This window comes from Cololabis saira, chromosome 15 (genome assembly GCF_033807715.1).
Source record: "Cololabis saira isolate AMF1-May2022 chromosome 15, fColSai1.1, whole genome shotgun sequence".
NCBI lineage: Eukaryota > Metazoa > Chordata > Actinopteri > Beloniformes > Belonidae > Cololabis > Cololabis saira.
The window spans coordinates 3,991,635-4,014,860 of NC_084601.1; the positions used below are offsets into that span (position 1 = coordinate 3,991,635).

The 23,226-nt window shown below is 44.4% G+C and overlaps 1 protein-coding gene across 1 annotated transcript in view; it reads left to right on the plus strand.

Moving 5' to 3' along the window:
* Positions 1-23,226, plus strand: part of rbms3 (RNA binding motif, single stranded interacting protein) — a 511,349-nt gene that overhangs the window by 479,316 nt on the left and 8,807 nt on the right. The window contains exons 11-12 of the mRNA XM_061742154.1: positions 5,009-5,119; positions 21,010-21,099. Of these exons, the coding sequence (XP_061598138.1) occupies positions 5,009-5,119; positions 21,010-21,099 (201 nt within the window). The remainder of the gene's footprint in view (positions 1-5,008; positions 5,120-21,009; positions 21,100-23,226) is intronic.

The window sequence follows — 23,226 nt, forward strand, 5'->3', positions numbered from 1 at the left end:
GACCAGCTGCTGGTCCCACTTGCGCTCGTTTTGGCCCGGGTTGCCTCTTCATATTCACGGGCGTGCGTGTTTTTTAAGTGATGAAACAGGTTGCTTGTGTTTCAACCTCTTGCTGTCACAACACGGCAGCAAACCTTGCATATCACCGACGTTTTTAATGCCTTATTTAGGCTTATTATTTTATAATTGATTTATTACGGTATTGACGGTATTGCAAAATCCATGTCGTGGCGCAGTTTCACACCGGTGATGACTATGACACCGGTGTACCGCCCACCCCTAGTTGGACTACTAATTTATGACCAAGTCCCTCTAAAAAACGTGACAGGAAAAATGGGTGACTTCACTAATAAAACCAAGTTGAACTTAGTGATTTTCAACATCGTCATATTATATATATTATATTGTTTATCCAAAAATAGATACATTACCTCTTCACTATCCATCCTGCAAACGACCGCTGAAAACAGAAAAGTAGTTTTGAAAGTCCGTCCCGTCTTATTTCATTCACTATCAAAACAAATGCAGTGACGGGGACAGGAGTTTTCCGGCAGTACGTGCTGGTGCTCATGGGAAATGTAGTTCTTTCTGGTAAAGCACTACCGCTTTTGTCCAAAGGAGCCGCCAAACTCAACAAAATCTGAAAGTTACATTGTGCTGCTTTAAATCACGCTCACAAGTTTCTAACAAAACCCATGGAACCAGTGGTTTAGAAACCGATCTGTATGGACGCGATCTGTTCAGTTGTAGTTGCAATGTCTTGCCTCTTTTGTGTGTTGCAGAAATAGCAGTAAAATTACTGCTGTTCAAAATATATCAGGTCCCTTTTCACGCATGAACCACAGTCGTGTCCATTACCTTTTGTTGCCAGTTCATGTATTTATGGCAGCGATAGACATGAATCCAGGCTGGAAGGTCTATATTGTAACACGAATGCTGTTACGCAGATGTGCTGTATATGCTCAAATCAAAGCACAAGCATGAGCCAAGCCTTCCTTCGTGTTAGGCGTATTTGATTAATGCTTAAATGCAAACTCGTATATGTGCAGATGTTCATGTCCTGTATATATGCATCTCTTTCATGGGCCCGGAGGTGATTGAGAGCAGATGACAGAACGTCTCGCGTGCAGCAAGATTGACTCGTAACTGTCATGCACTCGTGCCTGGGACGCAACGCGTGCAACGTCACGCAGATGACGTTTTATTGCATGTGGTCTTACGAGTGGAGCATTCGCATGGAAGCTCAGAGCTCTACCCGTGTACCAGTTGTTTTTATTGACCAACAGCCTGATGCGTGTCTGTATGGTGGTGGTGGTGCATTTCTGTCAGGTCCCACTCCAAACAACATAGCTGCACATCAAGACAATAGATTAATATTATTCACTTTTCTACTTTCATATTGAAAGGGATATTTCAACAATGTTCATCACTGACTTCTAAATAGAATAAATGTTTAAATATGCAGCTGAAGACATTTCCAATTTTATTTATATAGCGTCTAATACAACAAAAGTTATCTCCAGGCGCTTTTTCAGAGACCAGAACATGACCATAAACCCCCGAGCAATTATTACATAAACAATGGCAGGTAAAAACTCCCATAGTGGGAGAAAAGCCTTAAACCAAACAGTGGCAAGAAAAACTCCCCTTTAGGAGGGAAGAAACCTGGACCAGGACCTGGATCATAAGGGGGGACCCTCCTGCCGAGGGCCAGACTGGGGGGTCGGGGAAGTCAACAGCACACAACAGGCAGGTGGAAGCAGCAACAGGATGACCGGGGGTGGGGACTGCAGGCAGGTGGAAGCAGCAACGGGATGACCGGGAATGGGGACCGCAGGCCAGCACGCAGCTCCCGAAGCTCCGGCCCAATCAGCAAGCCCCAGGTTAGGTTCAGGGTCGGGGAAAGGTTGAGAAGGGGCAGGGCCAGGGAGAGGAGTCTTGACGGACAAATCTCTCCCCCGCCTGACCGGGCCGTTACCCTGCCCCTCTCACTCCCACGCTGCAGGATCCGGTGTTGTGCATTCAGAGATGCTGCACCATGTACAAAAGAGAAAAAAAAGGGGGCCAGAACAAGAAACTACAGGAGCAATGGACAAAAATGATAGCTATGAGATACTTATAATAAATAAAAATGGAAATGGAGATGAGAAGAAGGGAAGAGGAGAGGAGAAGAAAGGTGAGAGGCACCGCCCAGTGGATCATGTCGGTGCCCCCCTGCATCATAGGCCTATAGCAGCATATCCACCACGAAGCTATGTTTGAGAATAACTATTATAGTCTTGTTCTATAGCTGCAACTATGACTACTGACTCTAACACACTAGAGTTTACACTACCTAGAGATTTACCAACACCAGCTAGAGGTTTACTAAACACTAACTATAGGCTTTACTAAACAGAAAGGTTTTAAGTTTAGTTTTAAAGGTGGAGGTGGTGTCAGCCTCCTTAACCCAGATTGGAAGTTGGTTCCATAGTAATAGTTCCTGATAGCAGAGACCCGCCCTCCAAATCTACATTTGAATACTCTAGGAACTACGAGTAAACCTTCACTCCGAGAACGGAGAGCTCTGCCAGGAACATAAGGCACTATCAGATCTTGCAAATAATGAAGACATCCAGGTCACAGTAATGCTCAAAGGCTTCAGGACTGAAGGTGAAACATTTTCAAGAAACAGGAGAAGCAAATCAGTTTGCATTGATTGAAGGATTTGAGTAATATGCATAAAATGTGTTTAATGGTGAACCTGCAAAAAGACCATTTTTGTGTTGAGTTAATAAATAATGATACTTCATATTTGATGTTTATTCAGTTACTGAAGTAGCTACTCATTGTGCATTGTAAGACAGGCCTCAGCCCCCTGCAACCATCCGCATATCTGCCTTTGACTTCTTAAATCTCAAGTATGCTTAAGTCTCAAATCAGAAAATAGCTTTCTTATGATTTTACAGAGGAGCAATGGAAATGCTGTCGACAGATGTAATAAGTGACGTTACTGATCTCAGCTTTCCATCCAGTTTCCTTCTTCCTGTGCGAAGTTGCGAGTCCAAGAGGAATCACTTAAAGCTCGTGTGTTGGGAGCTGGAGAGGAAGGGAGGAAGGAAGGAGGGAGGAAGGAGCGCGTTAGCTGAACGCAGGGTGTAGACAAGCAAAGCGATTCTGACAGCCCGTGTCTGCAGTTTGTTCTCAAATAGGCCCACACATAGTCACCAGCGGGGTGCGCGCATGCACAGACGCCTGCAAACACGCACTCTCCGCGCATGGACACACATACACAAGAAGACACGCTGTCAATCAAGGCCTTGCGAGCTTAGCCACTAACACTCGCAGGCACACTTACAGTACAGACACGTACAAACACAAAGTGAGAAAAGAGGCTGATTCCAGCAGAGGAAAGAGGAGTGGTTTAGGACGTGTTCCACCCAGGGCTTCAATGTCGGGGAAATGGAGCTATCATGACAGGGGATGAAAGAGCAACAATGCTTTCATCACTTTCCCTCATGTTTCACTGCACCGTGAAAAAGAAGCTGCTGGCGCTCTCATTGGCCCGTTAGGGAAAACATGCTGTGCAGTTCACCGAGAGGGAAGTGTGTGTGTGTGAGAGGGTGAGGAGAAAGCATCTGCAACCTGCCAACCACACAAACTCACGGTGCTGATATTAATGATTCTGATGGACTGAAGACGGCAGTGTGTATTGATCTGAAAAAGATCTCCGGGTTACGTTGTTGTTTATCGATACCGTCTCGCTGTATTTCTTCCTCTTAAGCTCTTCCCTCTGCTGGGACCTCATTTCTCTCCTCCTGTTTTGATTGTTTATGTGTTTTTGATAATTCATCATTTACCCAATTTTCCTTTCCACCGGTACTTCTGATTCCTATTGTCTTCCTCTTCGTCTCACCATCTCTCTAAGCAGCACCACATTCTTCAATCACTTAAGCCGTTTTCACACAGAGGTCGCACAGCGGCAGCCGCCGCCGGCTTTCCCATTCATTGTGTATGTGCTGCCGTCGCGCAAGGGCGCAGGGTCTGCCGCCGAGGTCGGCGGCGTGCAACAGGGCGCACGCCGCCAGGTTTGAGCGGCGGCAAAGGGCGCAAGTGGGCGCACGCCGCCGGGTTACCGCCGGGTTGTGCCGCGCACACCGCCGGGATGGGCGCAGACTCGGCGCAGACTCGGCGCAGAGACGGCGCAAGTGGGGGCAGAGTCGGCGCAGAGCAGGGAGCAGAGCAGGGCGCGCCTGCGCGCATCGCGTACATATTCGTTGCAAGTTGCTTGGCGACCGAAAAAAAGTTTTTCCGGTCTGGCGCCGTTTTCCCACTCGTTTGGACGTACAGTTGCTACAGCTCGGTTTGCAAAATGCATCTGTCCCTGCTTCAAAGAAAAGCCCTGGCTTTAGTTCTTCTTCCCGGGAGGAGGAGGAGATGAGCAGCAGCAGCAAGGAGGGGATGGGTCCATGAAATCCATTCATTGTGTATGTGCTGCCGCCGCAGCAAGGGCGCAGGGCTTTGTGCCGAGGTCGGCGGCGCGCAAGTGGGCGCACGCCGCCGGGTTGCTGCCGGGTTGCCGCTGGGTTGCTGCTGGGTTGCTGCCGGGTTGCCGCAGCAGCAAGGGCGCAAGACGGCGCAAGCTGCTGCTGCGAATTGAAATATTTTTAATTTCCCCGTGCGCCCTGTTCCCCGTGCACTACTGTACGTCCAAATGAGTGGGAAAACGGCGCCAGACCAGAAAAACTTTTTTCCGGTCGCCAAGCAACTTGCAACGGATATGAGCACTGCTCTGCGCCGAGTCTGCGCCCACCCCGGCGGTGTGCCAAGTTCTATGTGAAAGTAGCTTTATGTTCAGTTCAGTTTATGTTCAGAATAATCCACCCCTTTTTAAACCTTGAGAAATAAATCAAGCAAATAAAGGAGGAACTCCAGGATCATGTGATGCTCCAACATGTTAAGTTGGATAGGAATTTGGACATTTTCCATAATTTCTCCTCTTTTTTGTCTTCTTCTCGTCTTCTTCCAGGGTGCAGTGATCACGCCAGCCATGGACCACACCATGTCCATGCAGCCTGCCAGTATGATGGGCCCTCTCACCCAACAGATGAACCATCTGTCCCTGGGCACTACAGGAAGTGTGAGTACCTCTCGTTTTGTCACTAGAGAACTTGGAAGCTGAGGTAAAAGACTTGCTGTTCCACTCTGACGGGAGGGGGAACTTCACTCATCTCTTGTGTGGTCGCAGCAGTGGGACCTGTGAGCAGCAGGGATTCTTTACTTGTCATTTCAGGAGCTTTGCCTTTTTCTCTCTGATGATGAACATACAGTAGCTGCTCAAAGCTGAAGAAAAGAACAGCTCCACCCTCTATATGCTCTTCTACATTTTATCTTTCTTGAAGAAAAATGTTGTTTTGTTTGTTTTTTTTTTCACTTTAATCTGGCACAGTTGCATGGATGCTTCACATGAACTTCACTGCCTACAGATGCGTCTGTGGTTAAATGACCATCAACCTCCTTTCTGTGCTGACAGATCATTGGCCATGGTTGCCAGTTCCCCGCCGGTTACAAATTCATTTATATATATATATATATATATATATATATATATATATATATATATATATATATATATATATATATATATATATATATATATATATATATATATATATATATTTAACCTTTGTGCTGTCTTTGGGTCAAAATCCTGTCCTTCTTTCCTTTTTCTTTTCTCCCTTCCTTCCTTCTTTCCTTCTTTTCTACCTTCCTTCCTTCTTTCCTTGTTTTTTCCCTTCCTTCCTTCCTTCCTTCTTTCCTTGTTTTCTCCCTTCCTTCCTTCCTTCCTTCCTTCCTTCCTCTTTTCTCCCTTCCTTCCTTCTTTCCTTGTTTTCTCCCTTCCTTATCCCTTCCTTCCTTCCTTCCTTTCTTCCTTCCATCCTTCCTTCCTTTTTCCCCTTCCTTCCTTATTTCCTCCTGCTCTCTCCTTCCTTCTTCCCTTCCTCTTTTCTCCCTTCCTTCCTTCCTCCCTCCCTTCCTTCTTCCCTCCCTTCCTTCCTTCTTTTCTCATTTCCTTCCTTCCTTCCTTCCTTCCTTCCTTCCTTCCTTCCTTCCTTCCTTCCTTCCTTCCTTCCTTCCTTCCTTCCTTCCTTCCTTCCTTCCTTCTTTTTTCCCTTTCTTCTTTCCTCCTTCAAATTCACAAACTCAAAACGAGGTACAAAAAGAGGAACGTGGTGCAAATGAAAAAACGTGCTGCAAAAAACAAAGACAAATGCAGCATCATCATCAAACGTGCTGCAAATAGAGAAACGATGCAAAGCACAAAACGATATAAAACAAGAAACCATCTTCAAAAGAAAAACGCTTCATAACCGGTCACTACAACCGGATGTGCTCCAAACCTTGTCGGCCACCGTAGCCTTCACATCTGGCTTAAGAGTCAACTTTACAGGAAACGTGTCTCAATTGCCCGCCGATGATCGAGTGTGGCATGCTGTGCGAGTTGCTCAGCCATGGAGACGTTAGGCTACGCAGCAACACCGCCTCGGGAAAGCTAAGCGGGCAGAAAGGGGAGACGCAGAGAGGGTAAACCAGAAATGGAAAAAAAAAGAGAGAAAGTGCCTTAACCCACTTTCTCTTACAATATAACCCATCAAACATCAGAAGGCATCACCGTAGATTAGCCGGCCTCTAATCCTGGCTGTTAGCACAGCTGCGGCAGATTAGTGAGGGGGCATTCCTGACAGAGCCAACATGGCGTCGCCGTCGCGGACAGCTCACCTGGAAACACATGGGTAACTGTACAATACAGCAAACTCTGAATCCCACGCACAGCAACTCACGCCGGGGAGATCAAAGATAGAGCCGGAGCAAAGCTGTCTGCTTTCCCGCCCCCGGGCAGCGGGGCCGGGGCAGGAAGTCAAACTTCAGAGCTGTGTGACACCTCTAAGTCGACTTTATCCCCAAACAGAAGGGAGTTCACGGTGCAGGTCCGGCGGCTGCAGAGACGGCGGGGGGTGCGGAATAAGGAAGACTGATGGAGTGACAGATTTGATTTGCGGGTTTAGAAAGTCAGGATGATGGGAAGCGTGAGAAAAGAAGAAATTAGAGGGTGAAAGGGGAGAAGGTGGGGAACAGAGGGGTCCGTTGCACCGTTGAGCTTCACAGGAAATCTGTGTAATGTGGAAGATCAGGGAGGAAATATGCTCTCACACAACCTGGCGGTGAAAGCATCCAGTTTAAAGCAACTGATACGACGGCTCCGCGGCTGAGCACATGTTTGGTAGTCTTTCAATAAGAGTAAAATATCTCAGTCTCTGTATAGTCTGCACTAAATGGACGATTTTTCCCAAAGATATAAAACCCTTCAGCTTAATCATCCTTCCCTGATACCAAGGCTGCAACAGAAAGAAACCTACCGGCTTCTTTCTACAATTTTATTCTTCAATTCAATGACTCAAGAGCAGTTGAAGGTTTTCAGAGAGTTTACATTCCTGCACTGATATCCTGACAGAGATGAACAGCAAGCAGCTGGCCGCAAATGCATTTGAAGTGCAGAGCAAACCTCTACGGAAGGATGTGGCTTCATTTAGCTTTTCTAACAGTGAAGGAAAAGTAAAGGGAAAAATTTTCATCTACGTACAATGCGTGACTGGCATTTTCCACATTTATAATTATCTATAATACTCTAGCGTGTAACAAATCAATGATAAAATTGTACTTTAATAAAAGATTTAGAAATGCCCTGCACAATTATTAACAGCCTGCATGATAATCATTCAAAACATGCTAATTGTGGCTTGCATCTGTGTAAATCGCCCTCAGGCATCTTGAGGTCGGTGCACATGCAGAACAGGAAAATGCAGTGCTTTAACGTTATAATCCTTCCTTTTTCTCCCCTCTGCTCCCTCCTGCAAGAGTTTGCAGGCAGGGTCTTTAGGACGAGGTTGGATCAAGAGCATAGGCCTTCACACAGAGTATCCCTTAACGTCTCTAAACATTATTTTCAGAATTAACCTTACATTTCCACAAACAAGCCTGTGAACATAAGCAATGTTTAAACTTGGCTTTGCAGGGAGGGAGGTTTCTAGTATAGTGAGGACAGGGGTTACATTACTACGGTGGCCGACAAGGGCCAAACGCACTGCAACGGCCTAATGCGTCTCAGTTAAGGAAAACGGCTTCAAGTACAGAAACGATTCAAATTCACAAACTCAAAACGAGGTACAAAAAGAGGAACGTGGTGCAAATGAAAAAACCTGCTGCAAAAAACAAAGACAAATGCTGCATCATCAAACGCAGCAAATAGAGAAACGATGCAAAGCACAAAACGATATAAATCAAGAAACCATCTTCAAAAGAAAAACGCTTCATAGCCGTCACTACAACCGGAAGTGCTCCAAACCTGCAGGGGGCGCTGCTGACTGAACCACAGTGTTTACATCCATGGTTTAAACATACAGCGGGAACCGTAATGTGAGTTTTATCTGACTATAAGATAGACAAATACCATCCATCCATCCATCCATCCATCCATCCATCCATCGTCCACCGCTTATCCGTCCCCGGGGTCTCCTCCCGGTGGGACATGCCTGGAACACCTCCCTAGGGAGGCGTCCAGGAGGATCCGGTACAGATGCCCAAGCCACCTCAGCTGACTCCTCTCAATGTGGAGAAGTAGCGGCTCGACTCCGAGCTCCTCCCGGGTGACCAAACTCCTCACCCTATCTCTAAGGGAGCGTCCAGCCACCCTGCGGAGGAAACTCATCTCCAAGGGAGCGTCCAGCCACCCTACGGAGGAAACTCATCTCCAAGGGAGCGTCCAGCCACCCTGCGGAGGAAACTCATCTCGGCCGCTTGTATCCGCGATATTGTCCTTTTGGTCACTACCCAAAGTTCATGACCATAGGTGAGGGTAGGTGCGTAGATTGACCGGTAAATCGAGAGCTTCTTCTTTCAACTCAGCTCCTTCTTCACCACGACGGTCCGGTACATCGGCCGCATAACTGCGGACGCTGCACCGATCCGTCTGTCAATCTCCCGCTCCATCGTTCCCTCACTCGTGAACAAGATCCCGAGATACTTGAACTCCTCCACCTGAGGCAGGACTTCTCCACCCGGAGAAGGCACGCCACCCTTTTCCGGTGGAGAATCACAAATACATGTGATAAAAATCACATTACCGTTCCCGGTGTATGTTTAAACCATGGATGTAAACACTGTGTGTGTCCATTGAGCTGTTACGCTGAAGTGGTACTTGAAGCCGTTTTCCTTAACTGAGACGCATTAGGCCGTTGAAGTGCGTTTGGTCCTTGTCGGCCAACGTACTTTCTCTCTTTTTTTTCCATTTCTGGTTTACCCTCTCTGTGTCTCCCCTTTCTGCCCGCTTAGCTTTCCCGAGGCGGTGTTGCTGCGTAGCCTAACTTCTCCATGGCTGAGCAACTCGCACAGCATGTCACACTTGATCATCGGCGGGGAATTGAGACACGTTTCCTGTAAAGTTGACTCTTAAGCCAGATGTGAAGGCTCTTTCATTTGAGCTTGATTGGAAAAGTCTGTTAAAAGACGAGTTAGGAACCAGCACCCGTAACTATCCGTGTGGTAAACTGGACCTGACACCACAAATACTCCTCAAGCACATTCCTCAAGCGTACACACATGTGGTGAGGCCGTTTAGATTTTCTGCTGCTGGTCACGTGACCTGTCTTTTCCCGCTGCCGAGGAGCACCTGCAGCGAGCAGCGTCTCCAGAGTCAACAATCAGCCCGGCCGCCCCGGCTGCTCCGGCTGCTCCGGCCGCACCTCAGAATACTCTCGGCTGCTCCGGGGCTCCCTGTGGCCACCCTGTGTGTGGCTGTGGCTTCCTCCTCCTCTCCAAAAAAGAACCAAATGTTCTCTCTCCGCCCAAGCTGCCACACTGGTGTGGTGACCGAAGGTTTCCGAGAATGCTGTGTTTTTGCACCGTGGATCACCTTTAAGGCTTTAACCCTTGTGCTGTCTTCGGGTCAAGGAAGGAGGAAGAGAAGAAGGGAGGAAAGAAGGAAGGAAGGAAGGAAGGAAGGAAGGAAGGAAGGAAGGAAGGAAGGAAGGAAGGAAGGAAGGAAGGAAGGAAGGAAGGAAGGAAGGAAGGAAGGGAGAAAAGAAGGAAGGAAGGAAGGAAGGAAGGAAGGGAGAAAAGAGGAAGGGAAGGAAGGAAGGAAGGAAGGAAGGAAGGAAGGAAGGAAGGAAGGAAGGAAGGAAGGAAGGAAGGAAGGAAGGAAGGAAGGAAGGAAGGGAGAAAAGAAGGATGGAAGGAAGGAAGGAAGGAAGGAAGGAAGAAAAGAGGAAGGGAAGAAGGGAGGAGAGAGCAGGAGGAAAGAAGGAAGGGAAGAAAGGAAGGAAGGAAGGAAGGAAGGAAGGAAGGAAGGAAGGAAGGAAGGAAGGAAGGAAGGAAGGAAGGAAGGGAGGGAGGGAGGGAGGGAGGGAGGAAGGAAGGAAGGAAGGGAGAAAAGAAGGAAGGAAGGAAGGAAGGAAGGAAGGAAGGAAGGAAGGAAGGAAGGAAGGAAGGAAGGAAGGAAGGAAGGAAGGAAGGAAGGAAGGAAGGAAGGAAGGAAGAAAAGAGGAAGGGAAGAAGGGAGGAGAGAGCAGGAGGAAAGAAGGAAGGGAAGAAAGGAAGGAAGGAAGGAAGGAAGGAAGGAAGGAAGGAAGGAAAAAAAGAGGAAGGGAAGAAGGGAGGAGAGAGCAGGAGGAAAGAAGGAAGGGAAGAAAGGAAGGAAGGAAGGAAGGAAGGAAGGAAGGAAGGAAGGAAGGAAGGAAGGAAGGAAGGAAGGGAGGGAGGGAGGGAGGAAGGGAGGAAGGATTGGAGAAAACAAGGAAAGAAGGAAGGAAGGGAGAAAAGAGGAAGGAAAGAAGGAAGGAGAGAGCAGGAGGAAAGAAGGAAGGAAGGGAAAAAAGAAGGAAGGAAGGAAGGAACGAAGGAAGGAAGGGATAAAAGAGGAAGGAAGGAAGGAAGGAAGGAAGGAAGGAAGGAAGGAAGGAAGGAAGGAAGGAAGGAAGGAAGGAAGGAAGGAAGGAAGGAAGGGAGAAAAGAGGAAGGGAGAAGGAAGGAAGGAAGGAAGGAAGGGAGTAAAGAAGGAAGGAAGGGAGAAAAGAGGAAGGGAGAAGGAAGGAAGGAAGGAAGGAAGGAAGGAAGGAAGGAAGGAAGGAAGGAAGGAAGGAAGGAAGGAAGGAAGGAAGGAAGGAAGGAAGGAAGGAAGGAAGGAGAATTAGGTCATTTTGACCCAAAGACAGTACAAGGGTTAAAGGAGGAGTGGCAAAGGAAACCTAGTAGGAAGAAAGCGTGGGTCACAACCGCCTGACGGTTATTGCTTTGGCATTTAGCGCTCCCTCTAGAAATCATTCTGTTTTCAACTACACCCGTTTAAGTTTAGTCTGTTTTTCTTGAACAGCTTGATCACAGAATACTAAAGAACCTCAGACTGACTGTTTATGGATGACGCAAATAAACATGCCATCCGTCCGTGCCGCTGATTGATGCCACCGTGTTTGGTGCATATTGCACACTCACTGATTTATTTGCCATCTTCAAGCCCTTACCACTTAACAGGAGTCTATCTGTCACGCCGCGCGGGCCCAGCGTCGCGGCTTGTGTGTGGAAGTGCATACGCTCCCTTTGTCATGTCAGCGTTTGCGCCAGGCTCGCCACCCGTCCCTTGAACCACGGAATTGTTACGTAATTGGGAATTAAAAGTTGCGTTCCGTATTGAACCAAAACGGAACGCAGTTTATTCCATATTTCACAATTGTCCCATGCACGTCTGTCACACACACACACACACACACACACACACACTTGCGCACACATGAACGACAAACTAACAGTAATTAACAAAATAAAGGACAGGATACATTAAAGACAGCAACATGCGTTGGTTCGCTCTCTGTTATTTATTGATGTCATAATATACAGGTGGAGGTCGGAAAATTATAATATATTGCTAAACTTCATTCGTAGAAAATTCAACTAAAGGTGAATTTTACATATTATTTCCCACTACATGCAAAGTGAGATATTTCAAGCCTTTATTTGTTATAATTTTGATGATTATGGCTCACAGTTTATGAAAACCACAAATAAAAAATCTCAAAAAATTAGAATATTTTATGAAATCAATAAACAATTCAATCATCAAAATTATAACAAATAAAGGCTTAATATATCTTGCTTTGCATGTAATGAGACTAATATATTAGTTTCACCTTTTAAGTTGAATTATTGAAATGAATGTACTTTTACACCATATTCGAATTTTCCGACCTTCACCTGTAAATATATCTATATTTACTTGCATACAGTACATCTTGGCTGACGTGGATATAAATAGCATTTCAGTTGCTAGCATGGTTGTCTGTCTGTACAGTTATGCAAGTTCAATGCTATTAAGGCATTTTAACCTTTATATCAAAGCATTTTGTTTTTTCATATAAAATAAATACATTTCTATGCAGTTTAGAAGTTTTGGGGATGTCCCTTTTTTTTGGCGCCTGCGCTGCTGAAATCGGGGCGTCCCTTATTTCTATTTCTGAAAGGTGGCAACCCTAGTTTGCGCCTGCGCGTGTGTTTGCACGCTTGTCAGTGTCTCCACTCGTGTGTGAGTGACATGTTGTTTGACATGACAAGAGGTGACCTTCCCTCTGTGCTCTCCATCCTATTTCTGTCATGGCAATGTAGAACCCAGACTCACCGTTGTCATGGCGATCGCTGTGATTGACAGCTTCTGTATCCCTGGAAGACAGATTTGTATGAAGCACTTTCCTCTATTATCAGAGTTGCTTCCCTTAGTCCCCGAGAGCTTTAAGGTCAGTATGTTATTCTGGATTTCTGTACGTGTTGCGCTGCTCTATTTAACCAACACCCACACAGGGAAGGGTTACTGACAGTACTGGAGTTGAGGGGGGATGAGGGGGGATGAGGGGGGATGAGGGGGATGAGGGGGGATGAGGGGGATGGCATCCCCCCCTGAAATAAAAACAGTCAAAATCTTCCCCCCCTGAAATAAAAACGGTCCAAATCATCCCCCCTGTAAAACTGCCATCCCCCCCTTTCCATCCCTTATGTCATTTCATCTATGAATGTGGTTTTACTGCTATTTCAACATTTACAGTCATCACCAGAAAAATAACACCAGAAAAATAACTTATTTGACAATTTTCACCTGTTTCAAGTAAATTTTCACTTGAAATAAATAGAAAAATCTGCCAGTGGGACAAGATTTATCTTCTTATTAGAAGCGAAAAAATCTTGTTCCACTGGCAGATTTTTCTACTTATTTCAAGTGAAAATCTATTGAAACAGGTGAAAATTGTTGTTTTTTCCAGTGATGAGTCTTATTTTAAGTGTAATGACATTTTTTTTTTACTAAAAATGAGACATTTTAACTAGAAATAAGACAAATATTCTTGTTAAGATTGTGAGTTTTTGCAGTGATCCATGTTACTTATCCTGTGAAGGACAGAGTCATATTGATAAGTTCAGAAAAGTGTTTTTTATTGTTGTGTTTTGATGTATTTGATGTAAGCCCAGTGGATATTTAAAGCTTACAGAAGGCTGCATTTAACTGCTGCCTATGTCATTCCTGCAGTATTTCTGCAGGTGTTTTGGTCACTGCTATTATTTGTAATATATTATATTATTTGTAATCAGCACAAATTATCTGTCCCCATATGATCAAATCCACCATCCCCCCTGATTTTTTTTTACAACTCGAGTACTGGATGTCAGGAAGATTTTTGTCCAATTTCAGCTTTTTTTTCCCCCATAGTTCCTCGTTCATAGTCAGGAATATGAAGCATCCCTAATTGGCAATAAATGGTGTTTGATCTCATAGTGTCGTGTACGTTGGTGCTCATGCACACACGCACACACACCTGTGCCTGAAGCAGATGGCAAGCGTGTGTGTGTTTGATGAACGGGAAGGCTGAATAGCTCCCTAACGAGGCTGGTGTGAGTCGACTCTTTAAGTCTCTTCTCTGCCATCACTCTCCATGACACACACTTATGACCACGGTATAAATTCACACCGCAATGCAGCAATGCCAAGATGAAAATCCATAGCATAGACAGAAATACTCCGGTACCACGGCGGTTTGGGGCCTCTGCACCAAAATAACTTATGAGACCACTTATGCTCGGCGCGCTACAAGGGTGAAAGGGACAGTCTGGGATTCTGCAGTTAGTTTTCACGTCGATGAGGATTTCTCGATAAATTGCAGCACAAGCAGCTGTTGCGGAGTGGCAACGGAAGCGTGTCTAAATGTCCAAATAAATCCCCCCCCGCCTCTCAGCCCGTCACTCCCTCCGCACATCTACCCATCGGTCTTGTCAGTGATGACATGCTTTTCTGTCGTATCATCTGCAAGGTGAAGGATAACAGTTGGTCAAAGCCGGAGCATCCAGTTTCTGAGCGCGGGTTATTAATGGCAGCGCTGCGGTGGGGACGGCTCTGATGACTATTGATCTGCGCTGTGGGTTTCCAGCTCTGTGGCAACTATCGGAGTGAATTACAGAGTTCTACCACTTTACTTTGAAAAGTTCCTCATATCTTCATCCCTGGGCATTAAAGGTATAGTCTGTGATCGTATTCAAAAACATTTATTGTTATACTGGGTGAAATGGTCCTTCCATCCTGAGAGTAGCCAGTGAATAATGTGTTCAGAAAAAGGAAAGAAAAAAATCCGACCTCTCTGACAGCTTTAATCCTGTAAAAACTCTGACCAATCTGTTTTCTGCGCACCGAGTGGCACGGATTGGTCAGAGGACCAGAGGATTGGCAGGGGGGAAAGAACCAATCAGATGCCTTCATTTTAAGTCCCGCCCATGCCCCCCTCTCTCCCATGCGCGCCACTCTGCTTCCAGCCCCCGTGTCCACTTCCCACGGATCCTCCTCGGCTCAGAGTGTCCCAGTGTAACCCCCCTGTATTGGGGTCCGTGGGGATGAAGGCGAGGGCGGAGAGCGCCGGTGCGGGTGGCGGTGCGGGTGGCGGTGCGGGTGGCGGTGCCGTGCAGGCTCTGTTGCCACGGCTACGCCGTAGGGTACGGCGTAGGGTACGGCGTAGGGTACGGCGTAGGGTACGTAGCGACGCGCACCATTCTGCGTTGGTGTAACGCAGAACCATAAATCAGCCTTCAGTGTGTGCTCTGTCTGCTGTTCTGAACTTCTCTGCTCATTTTGCTGGGACGTCGGGTCCACCGAGACACAACTTTTGCGGTATGCGTTCATTGTTGTGTCTAAAAATGAGGCGCAGTGCCGACCCAATCAGAAACGGTACGGATATTCTGTGATATCTATTTATATTTATAAAAAAATTAAATTATAAAAAAATAAAGGATCCCCATAACTTTGATTGGGTGGGCAGGATGCACGTTTGGGTAGGCACAGCCCACCCCTGCCCCCCCCCTAAAACCGGCCTCGCTTACAGGTGAATGAGACATGGGGTAGTTTTGTTGAAAATGTGCTGTCCAAAATGTCCTGGAAAACTGGACTCCTGCAAATGCGCGTTCCCCAAAGTTTGTGGGGGCGTGGCTTTGGACGGAGCGCTGATGGGAGGGGGAGGAGGGGGCGGGGCTTAGAGGAGGGGGTGGGGCTTAGAGGAGGTGCCAGTTTCAAATCTTGCTAGGTCTCAAACATCAGGGACCCTACCTTTAAGCACTTGTAGCGATTGATACAAGAAAAAGTACTCTTTGCCTTTTTGTTATTATCATAGTTTAGCAATTTAAAACTGACTATCGCTCTTTCAGTCACTAAGAGTTTGAACACAATATTAAACATCTTTAACCCTTGTGCTGTTCTCGGGTCAAGGAAGGAGGAAGGGAAGAAGGGAGGAAAGAAGGAAGGAAGGAAGAATGAAAAGAAGGAAAGAAAGAAGGAAGGGAGAAAAGAAGGATGGAAGGAAGGAAGCAAGGAAGGAAGGAAGGAAGGAAGGAAGGAAGGAAGGAAGGAAGGAAGGAAGGAAGGAAGGAAGGAAGGAAGGAAGGAAGGAAGGAAGGAAGGAAGGAAGGAAGGAAGGAAGGAAGGAAGTGAAAAAATAAGGAAAGAAGGAAGGAAGGGAGAAAAGAGGAAGGGAAGAAGGAAGGAAGAGAAAAAAGAAGGAAGGAAGGAAGGAAGGAAGGAAGGAAGGAAGGAAGGAAGGAAGGAAGGAAGGAAGGAAGGAAGGAAGGAAGGAAGGATACATTTTGATATATATATATGATTTTATATATATATATATATATATATATATATATATATATATTCCTATTCCCATGTCCTATTATAGAGTTTGTTAGAACATGGTTTTTAAAATAATTTATATATCAAAACACTATATTAATCTTGATTCATGGTGTATATACAAATTAATAAATCTTGCCCCACTGGCAGATTTGCAGATTTTTCTACTTATTTCAAGTGAAAATGTACTTGAAACAGGTGAAAATTGTCAAATAAGTTATTTTTCTGGTGATGAAAGGAAAAAAAAATGTTGAAATAGCAGTAAAACCACATTCATTGATGAAATGACATAAAGGATGGAAATGGGGGATGGCAGTTTTACAGGGGGGATGATTTTGGTTTTGACCGTTTTTATTTCAGGGGGTGTGCCATCCCCCCCTCATCCCCCCTCACCCCCCTCACCCCCCTCGTCCCCCCTCACCCCCCCTCATCCCCCCTCATCTCCAGTACCGGTGACATCCCCCCTGACTTGCCACAGAGGCGACTGCAGAAATATGCCTCGCTCAACCTGCCGTATTAAATAGGTTAAACTAATGGTCATCCTTGAGGAAAGAAATCTTATCTTATTAAATTGTCTTGTTAAACCTAATTTAAATTCCATTCACAGCTCTGCAAAGAAATATAACATTTCAAAAATGGACATTCTTCCCATGACAGGGAGGATTGTGATATCGGCTAATTATCTCTTACTTTCCTTCATTTGCTTTCACGCGGCCCTCACAGGTGAGTTGGCTGAATAAGTTAATGGGGAGAAAGCGGCAAAGACCTTAAGTCCCGGGGAAAATTGGTATGCATGGTTCTGATTCACCGGGGAGAAGGTCACTCCAACAATCTGATAGGCCCCTTTGGAAGATAGCGGCTTGAAAGAGAGAGTGACAGCGAGTTGAGAAGGGAAAAAGGGATGACACAGGGGAGGTAATGTGGTAATGTGTCAGGAGGTCTGGATCTGCTGCCTCACCCTGTCCGCAGCGTGACAGCCCTGAAGATGCGATAACCTTAAATTCACATAAAAGGACCCGCACGGTCACGCTCACATACAAACACACACTCACATCCATCCCGGGGCATCTTCCCGGCTCTACGCGGCGACGGTGGGGGAGTTAATCACCCGTGTCCATGGCCTTTAGCTGCTCTCATTAGTGGTGAGCGGTGGAGCCGTACCCGATCCATTAAGCAACGCTGCCGGTAATGACACTTCACCAGCACCGACGGGCCTGTAGCCAAGAAAAGAGGCTTCACATCCTGGCATGGCCGCTCCGTTTCTGCCTCCTAACTGCACTACTGCAATGTGCTTTTTAGCACTGGCAGGACGGACCGCGGACCGAGGAAACGACGGGGGGAAAAAGAAAATGGAAAGAAAAAGGAATTGGACTTCCCTTTTCCGGAAGGCAGCAGGAAGTGGAATGGAGGTTCAGTAGTCCTGGTGGCTTTTATCTGGGATCTGTTAGCGCTGCACTGCAACGTTATTGTTGCAAGTCTCCAGTACTGGAGTTGAGGGGGGATGAGGGGGGATGAGGGGGGACGGCATCCCCCCCTAAATAAAAACGGTCCAAATCATCCCCCCTGTAAAACTGCCATCCCTCCTTTCCATCCCTTATGTCATTTCATCAATGAATGTGGTTTTACTGCTATTTCAACATTTAGAGTCATCACCAGAAAAATAACTTATTTGACAATTTTCACCTGTTTCAAGTAAATTTTCACTTGAAATAAGTAGAAAAATCTGCCAGTGGGACAAGATTTATCTTCTTATTACAAGCAAAAAAAATCTTGTTCCACTGGCAGATTTTTCTACTTATTTCAAGTGAAAATCTACTTGAAACAGGTGAAAATTGTTGTTTCTTCCAGTGATGAGTCTTGTTTAAGTTTAATGAGATTTTTTTACTAAAATGAGACATTTTAACTAGAAATAAGACAAATATTCTTGTTAAGATTGTGAGTTTTTGCAGTGATCCATGTTACTTATCCTGTGAAGGACAGAGTCATATTGATAAGTTCAGAAAAGTGTTTTTTATTGTTGTGTTTTGATGTATTTGATGTAAGCCCAGTGGATATTTCAAGCTTACAGAAGGCTGCATTTAACTGCTGCTATGTCATTCCTGCAGTATTTCTGCAGCTGTTTTGGTCACTGCTATTATTTGTAATATATTATTTTATTTGTAATCAGCACAAATTATCTGTCCCCATATGATAAAATCCACCATCCCCCCTGATTTTATTTTACAACTGGAGTACTGCAAGTCTTTTCTTGGTCTGTTTTGTTTTTTTCCCCCCAAAAGACAGAGGCACAGAGATGTTCGTATCCACACACCGCTGCACAGAACACGCCACACATATACATGCTGAGTTGGACGCATAACTAGTGATGAGTCATCTTTTGTGCACAGGCATGTGCTAATTAACCCAAGCACACACTCACTCTCTCTCACACACACACACACACACACACACGTGACACACTGAGCTCATGGTAGGAGTGTGTGCATTCATAGCAGGTCACAAAAAGAAGCCTCATTCATATTGCATGTGAGCCCCCCCCCCCCCCCCCCCCAGTTACCAGACCTGTCACACATTTGTTAAATTCCCGTCATACACCAAACCCAGCACCCAGTTAAAAGTCAAGGCAGGCGTGACCAAAGGAATATAGGCACAGGGAGCAGACCTCCTGCTTTTTTCTTCTCCACTGTCGCTTTCCTTCATGCACTGTTAATTCTCTTTAACCTGCTTCTTTTTTTTTTTTTCATTCATTTTTTTTTTTTTTATCTCTTCAGCTGTGACCTCCTGCATTTTTCTCGCCTGTAAAATCTTGGTGGGACAGCAGGATGTCTCCTCCTCTTCCTCTGTCCGCACTTATGGTCATCTGCTCCTCTGGGCGTGCACACATATTCTCTCAGCGCCCTCTGAAGGAAACTCGGGGAACTGCAGGAGACACATTTCTAGAGTAGTCACGGGAGGAATTACTGTATGTTCAGTGTTGGAGGGAATAAGCAGAGGTGTTAAGTAACGAAGTACAAATACTTTGTTACCTTACTTAAGTAGAAATTTTGGTTATCTATACTTCACTGGAGTAATTATTTTTCAGACGACTTTTTACTTTTACTCCTTACATTTTCACACAATTATCTGTACTTTTTACTCCTTACATTTTAAAAACAGCCTCGTTACTCTATTTCATTTCGGCCTTTAAAAAAAAAAACTATGCAGTTAAATTGAGTGAATTTGGTTGTGGTTGTTTCAGATGTTCTTGTCCAGTTTTGTTCTTACATCCGTTCCTTCAGATTCCTGCAACTAAACTTGGATGTACATTCCAATAAAGGTTAGGATAAATGATAACATGCCTCTGAAGTTTGACTTTTTGCACCATTACAATACTTATAGACAACTAGTCATCATATCTCCTGCTCTCTGAAACACATGTTAATGCTCAATAGTACACATATATGGTTCTTTAATATATTTACATTATACTAAGATACATTCATTTTCAATGGCTTTTGTCCTTAATGGCTTTTTTCCCCCTTACGTTACTTTTACTTTTATACTTTAAGTAGTTTTGAAACCAGTACTTTTATACTTTTACTTGAGTAAAAAACTTGAGTTGATACTTCAACTTCTACAGAGTATTTTTAAACTCTAGTATCTATACTTCTACCTGAGTAATGAATGTAAATACTTTTGACACTTCTGGAAATAATCAGTGTTGTGCAAGTTCCTACTTCTCATGAACTAGTTCAAAGTTCAGTTCACATAGTTTAAAAATGAACAGTTCACGTCATAGTTCACCATTTTCACTTTGAACTAGTTCAAATTCAGTTCATTTCAATATTTTTAGGTGAGAAGTACGAATGAATCGCCCCCCTATCCTAAAACTGTTCACTGTACAATCATGTTTTGTCCTAGTGGCCTTTCAACTTTACTCAGAGTCTGTAAATCTCCAACAACATAGTCCATTATCAGTGTTTCTACCTGTTGCAGGTAAATCCTCCCCCTGAAGGTGCAGCAGTGACTGGGGTCGTTTGGGGCTGTTGGGTCTTCTTGGTCTTTCCTGATCACTTTGTTTGATTATCAAGGACTTGCAGATATTTTCTCACACTGGACGGATGCTTTAACTCCCACATGACATTTCTAATGTGAAGTTGACGAGGCAGACGCTCAGACTTGTTTTCTCAGAGCAGCTGGACATAATTTGCACAGAAAGATTGGATTTTTACCGTCGGACTCTTTGGGAGACGATGTGTAAAATTCCTGCAGATAATAATAAGGATCTTCATCTGACGGCTCGCTGACGCTGCGTCTGCAACGTGTCTCTCTTCACTGGTCATGTAAAGATGCACCGGGCTCGGGCCGCCGTTGCCATGGAGCTGGTGCCCGTTGCTATGCTGGTGTGCACTGCATTGTGGGTAATGTAGTGTGAAGTTGTCGTCCCGTCGAGTATTTTAAATGTGCCGCCCACTGGTGAAAATGAGAAGGAGGATTATTCCGTAATAATTGGACGTAAACAGTGAAGCTGAACCTCACATAATGTGAACAGTTCAAATTCCAGTTCATGATCTGCAGAATGAACAAGTTCACGTTCAAGTTCTTTATTTGCAAATATGTTGCGTTCAGTTCAATGTTCTCACAGAAATGAACGAGTTCAATTTGAACTAGTTCATGCACAACACTGGAAATAAGAGTCGCTTTCATTGTCATTAAAAACAATGTTTTGTGTCTAACGTGATATTTGATGTTAATGAGTGTTGCAGATGTTTAAAGTGCATGTTGGTGTGTTTTCTGTGTTTCAGTACATGACTGCTGCAGCAGCTGCGGCGCCTATGCAAGGGACCTACATTCCCCAGTACACTCCTGTGCCTCCAGCAGCCGTCCCTGTCGAAGTAAGAACACCAGCATCACACAAAACCTGCTGGAAACTGTCACCGTTCACCCACAGGAGCATCATTACTACTAACAACCAGTACTCCAGTTGTAAAATAAAATCAGGGGGATGGTGGATTTGATCATATGGGGGACAGATAATTTGTGCTGATTACAATAATATAATATATTACAAATAATAGCAGTGACCAAAACAGCTGCAGAAATACTGCAGGAATGACATAGCAGCAGTTAAATGCAGCCTTCTGTAAGCTTTAAATATCCACTGGGCTTACATCAAATACATCAAAACACAACAATAAAAAACACTTTTCTGAACTTATCAATATGACTCTGTCCTTCACAGGATAAGTAAAATGGATCACTGCAAAAACTCACAATCTTAACAAGAATATTTGTCTTATTTCTAGTTAAAATGTCTCATTTTAGCAAAAGAAATCTTATTACACTTAAAACAAGACTCATCACTGAAAAAAACAACAATTTTCACCTGTTTCAAGTAGATTTTCACTTGAAATAAGTAGAAAAATCTGCCAGTGGAACAAGATTTTTTTGCTTGTAATAAGAAGATAAATCATCAATGAATGTGGTTTTAAAGCTATTTCAACATTGAGAGTCATCACCAGAAAAACAACTTATTTGACCATTTTCACCTGTTTCAAGTAAATTTCACTTGAAATAAGTAGAAAAATCTTGTTCCACTTGCAGATTTTTCTACTTATTTCAAGTGAAAATTTACCTGAAACAGGTGAAAATTGTCACATTTTTTTCTGGTGTTATTTTTCTGGTGATGACTCTAAATGTAGAAATAGCAGTAAAACCACATTCATTGATGAAATGACATAAGGGATGGAAAGGGGGGATGTCAGTTTTACAGGGGGGATGATTTGGACCGTTTTTATTTCAGGGGGGGATGCCATCCCTCATCCCCCCTCATCCCCCCTCATCCCCCTCATCCCCCCTCAACTCCAGTACTGATTTACTACTAACAGCCCACCAACTTGCATCCACAAGCACTTTCCTCACCATTTCAAAACCTGTTCACTACATCTTTAGACTAAAATAGTCATTAAATTGAAAGATTGCATTTGAAGAATGCTGAAAATTGCTCTTATTTCTTTTAAATAAATGGCCTTGGATCGTTTGCAAATAATACAAACCAAAAACTGCAAGCAATGCAGGGTGAGTCAGATGTTTAATAGTATTGGGGAAAGACGTTTGAAGTGCAGGGCTAACTTTCTCACTTCCTGGCCAGCTGAGCTGCTGGCAGATTGGCGCGGTCTAGCCTCAGACATGATGAGCGCGGACTACGGGCGGGCGATCGTGCAGGCGGGCGAGCAGTTTGGTGCAGGTTGTCTCGCGGCCGACGCTGTCGTCATATTCAGATGGAAGAATACGTGTGCATGCTCAGAGGAGCAGATGAGATACGTGCAGACAGAGGAAGACGAGGAGATATCCTGCTGTCTCACAAAGACTTTACAGGGGAGGGAAATGCAGCAGCTGAAAAGGTTAAAAAGATAAATTAAAAATTAAAAAAACAGGTTAAACAGGTTGTGTACACTGCAAAAACTCAAAATCTTAACACGAATATTTGTCTTATTTCTAGTTAAAATGTCTCATTTTTAGTCAAAAAAATCTCATCACTGGAAAAAAACCCAACAATTTTCACCTGTTTCAAGTAGATTTTCACTTAAAATAAGTAGAAAAATCTGCCAGTGGAACAAGATTTTTTTGCTTGTAATGAGAAAATAAATCGGGCTCTCGTGAAACACTTAACTAATGAGTAGTAACTACCTTAATAAATCATTCATTGAGTATGAATAAGTGTTTATAAAACATGTATTAACACTAACTGTGTAAAAATGTACGTATAAATATACATACAAATGGTTCGTATATAATTTACTTAGACATTCTAAATGATCTTATGAACCATTAACAGATAATACTTATTTATAAATGGTGAACCTATCATTTACAAAGTATGAGAATCCAGCTATACAAATGATAAATTCATGATCAATTAAGCATTTTACTAATGCTTAATAGTGTATAGTTGTAAGGTTTATAACTGTGTTTATTAATGCTTAGTAATGTATGAATAATGCTTTACTAATGATGAATTC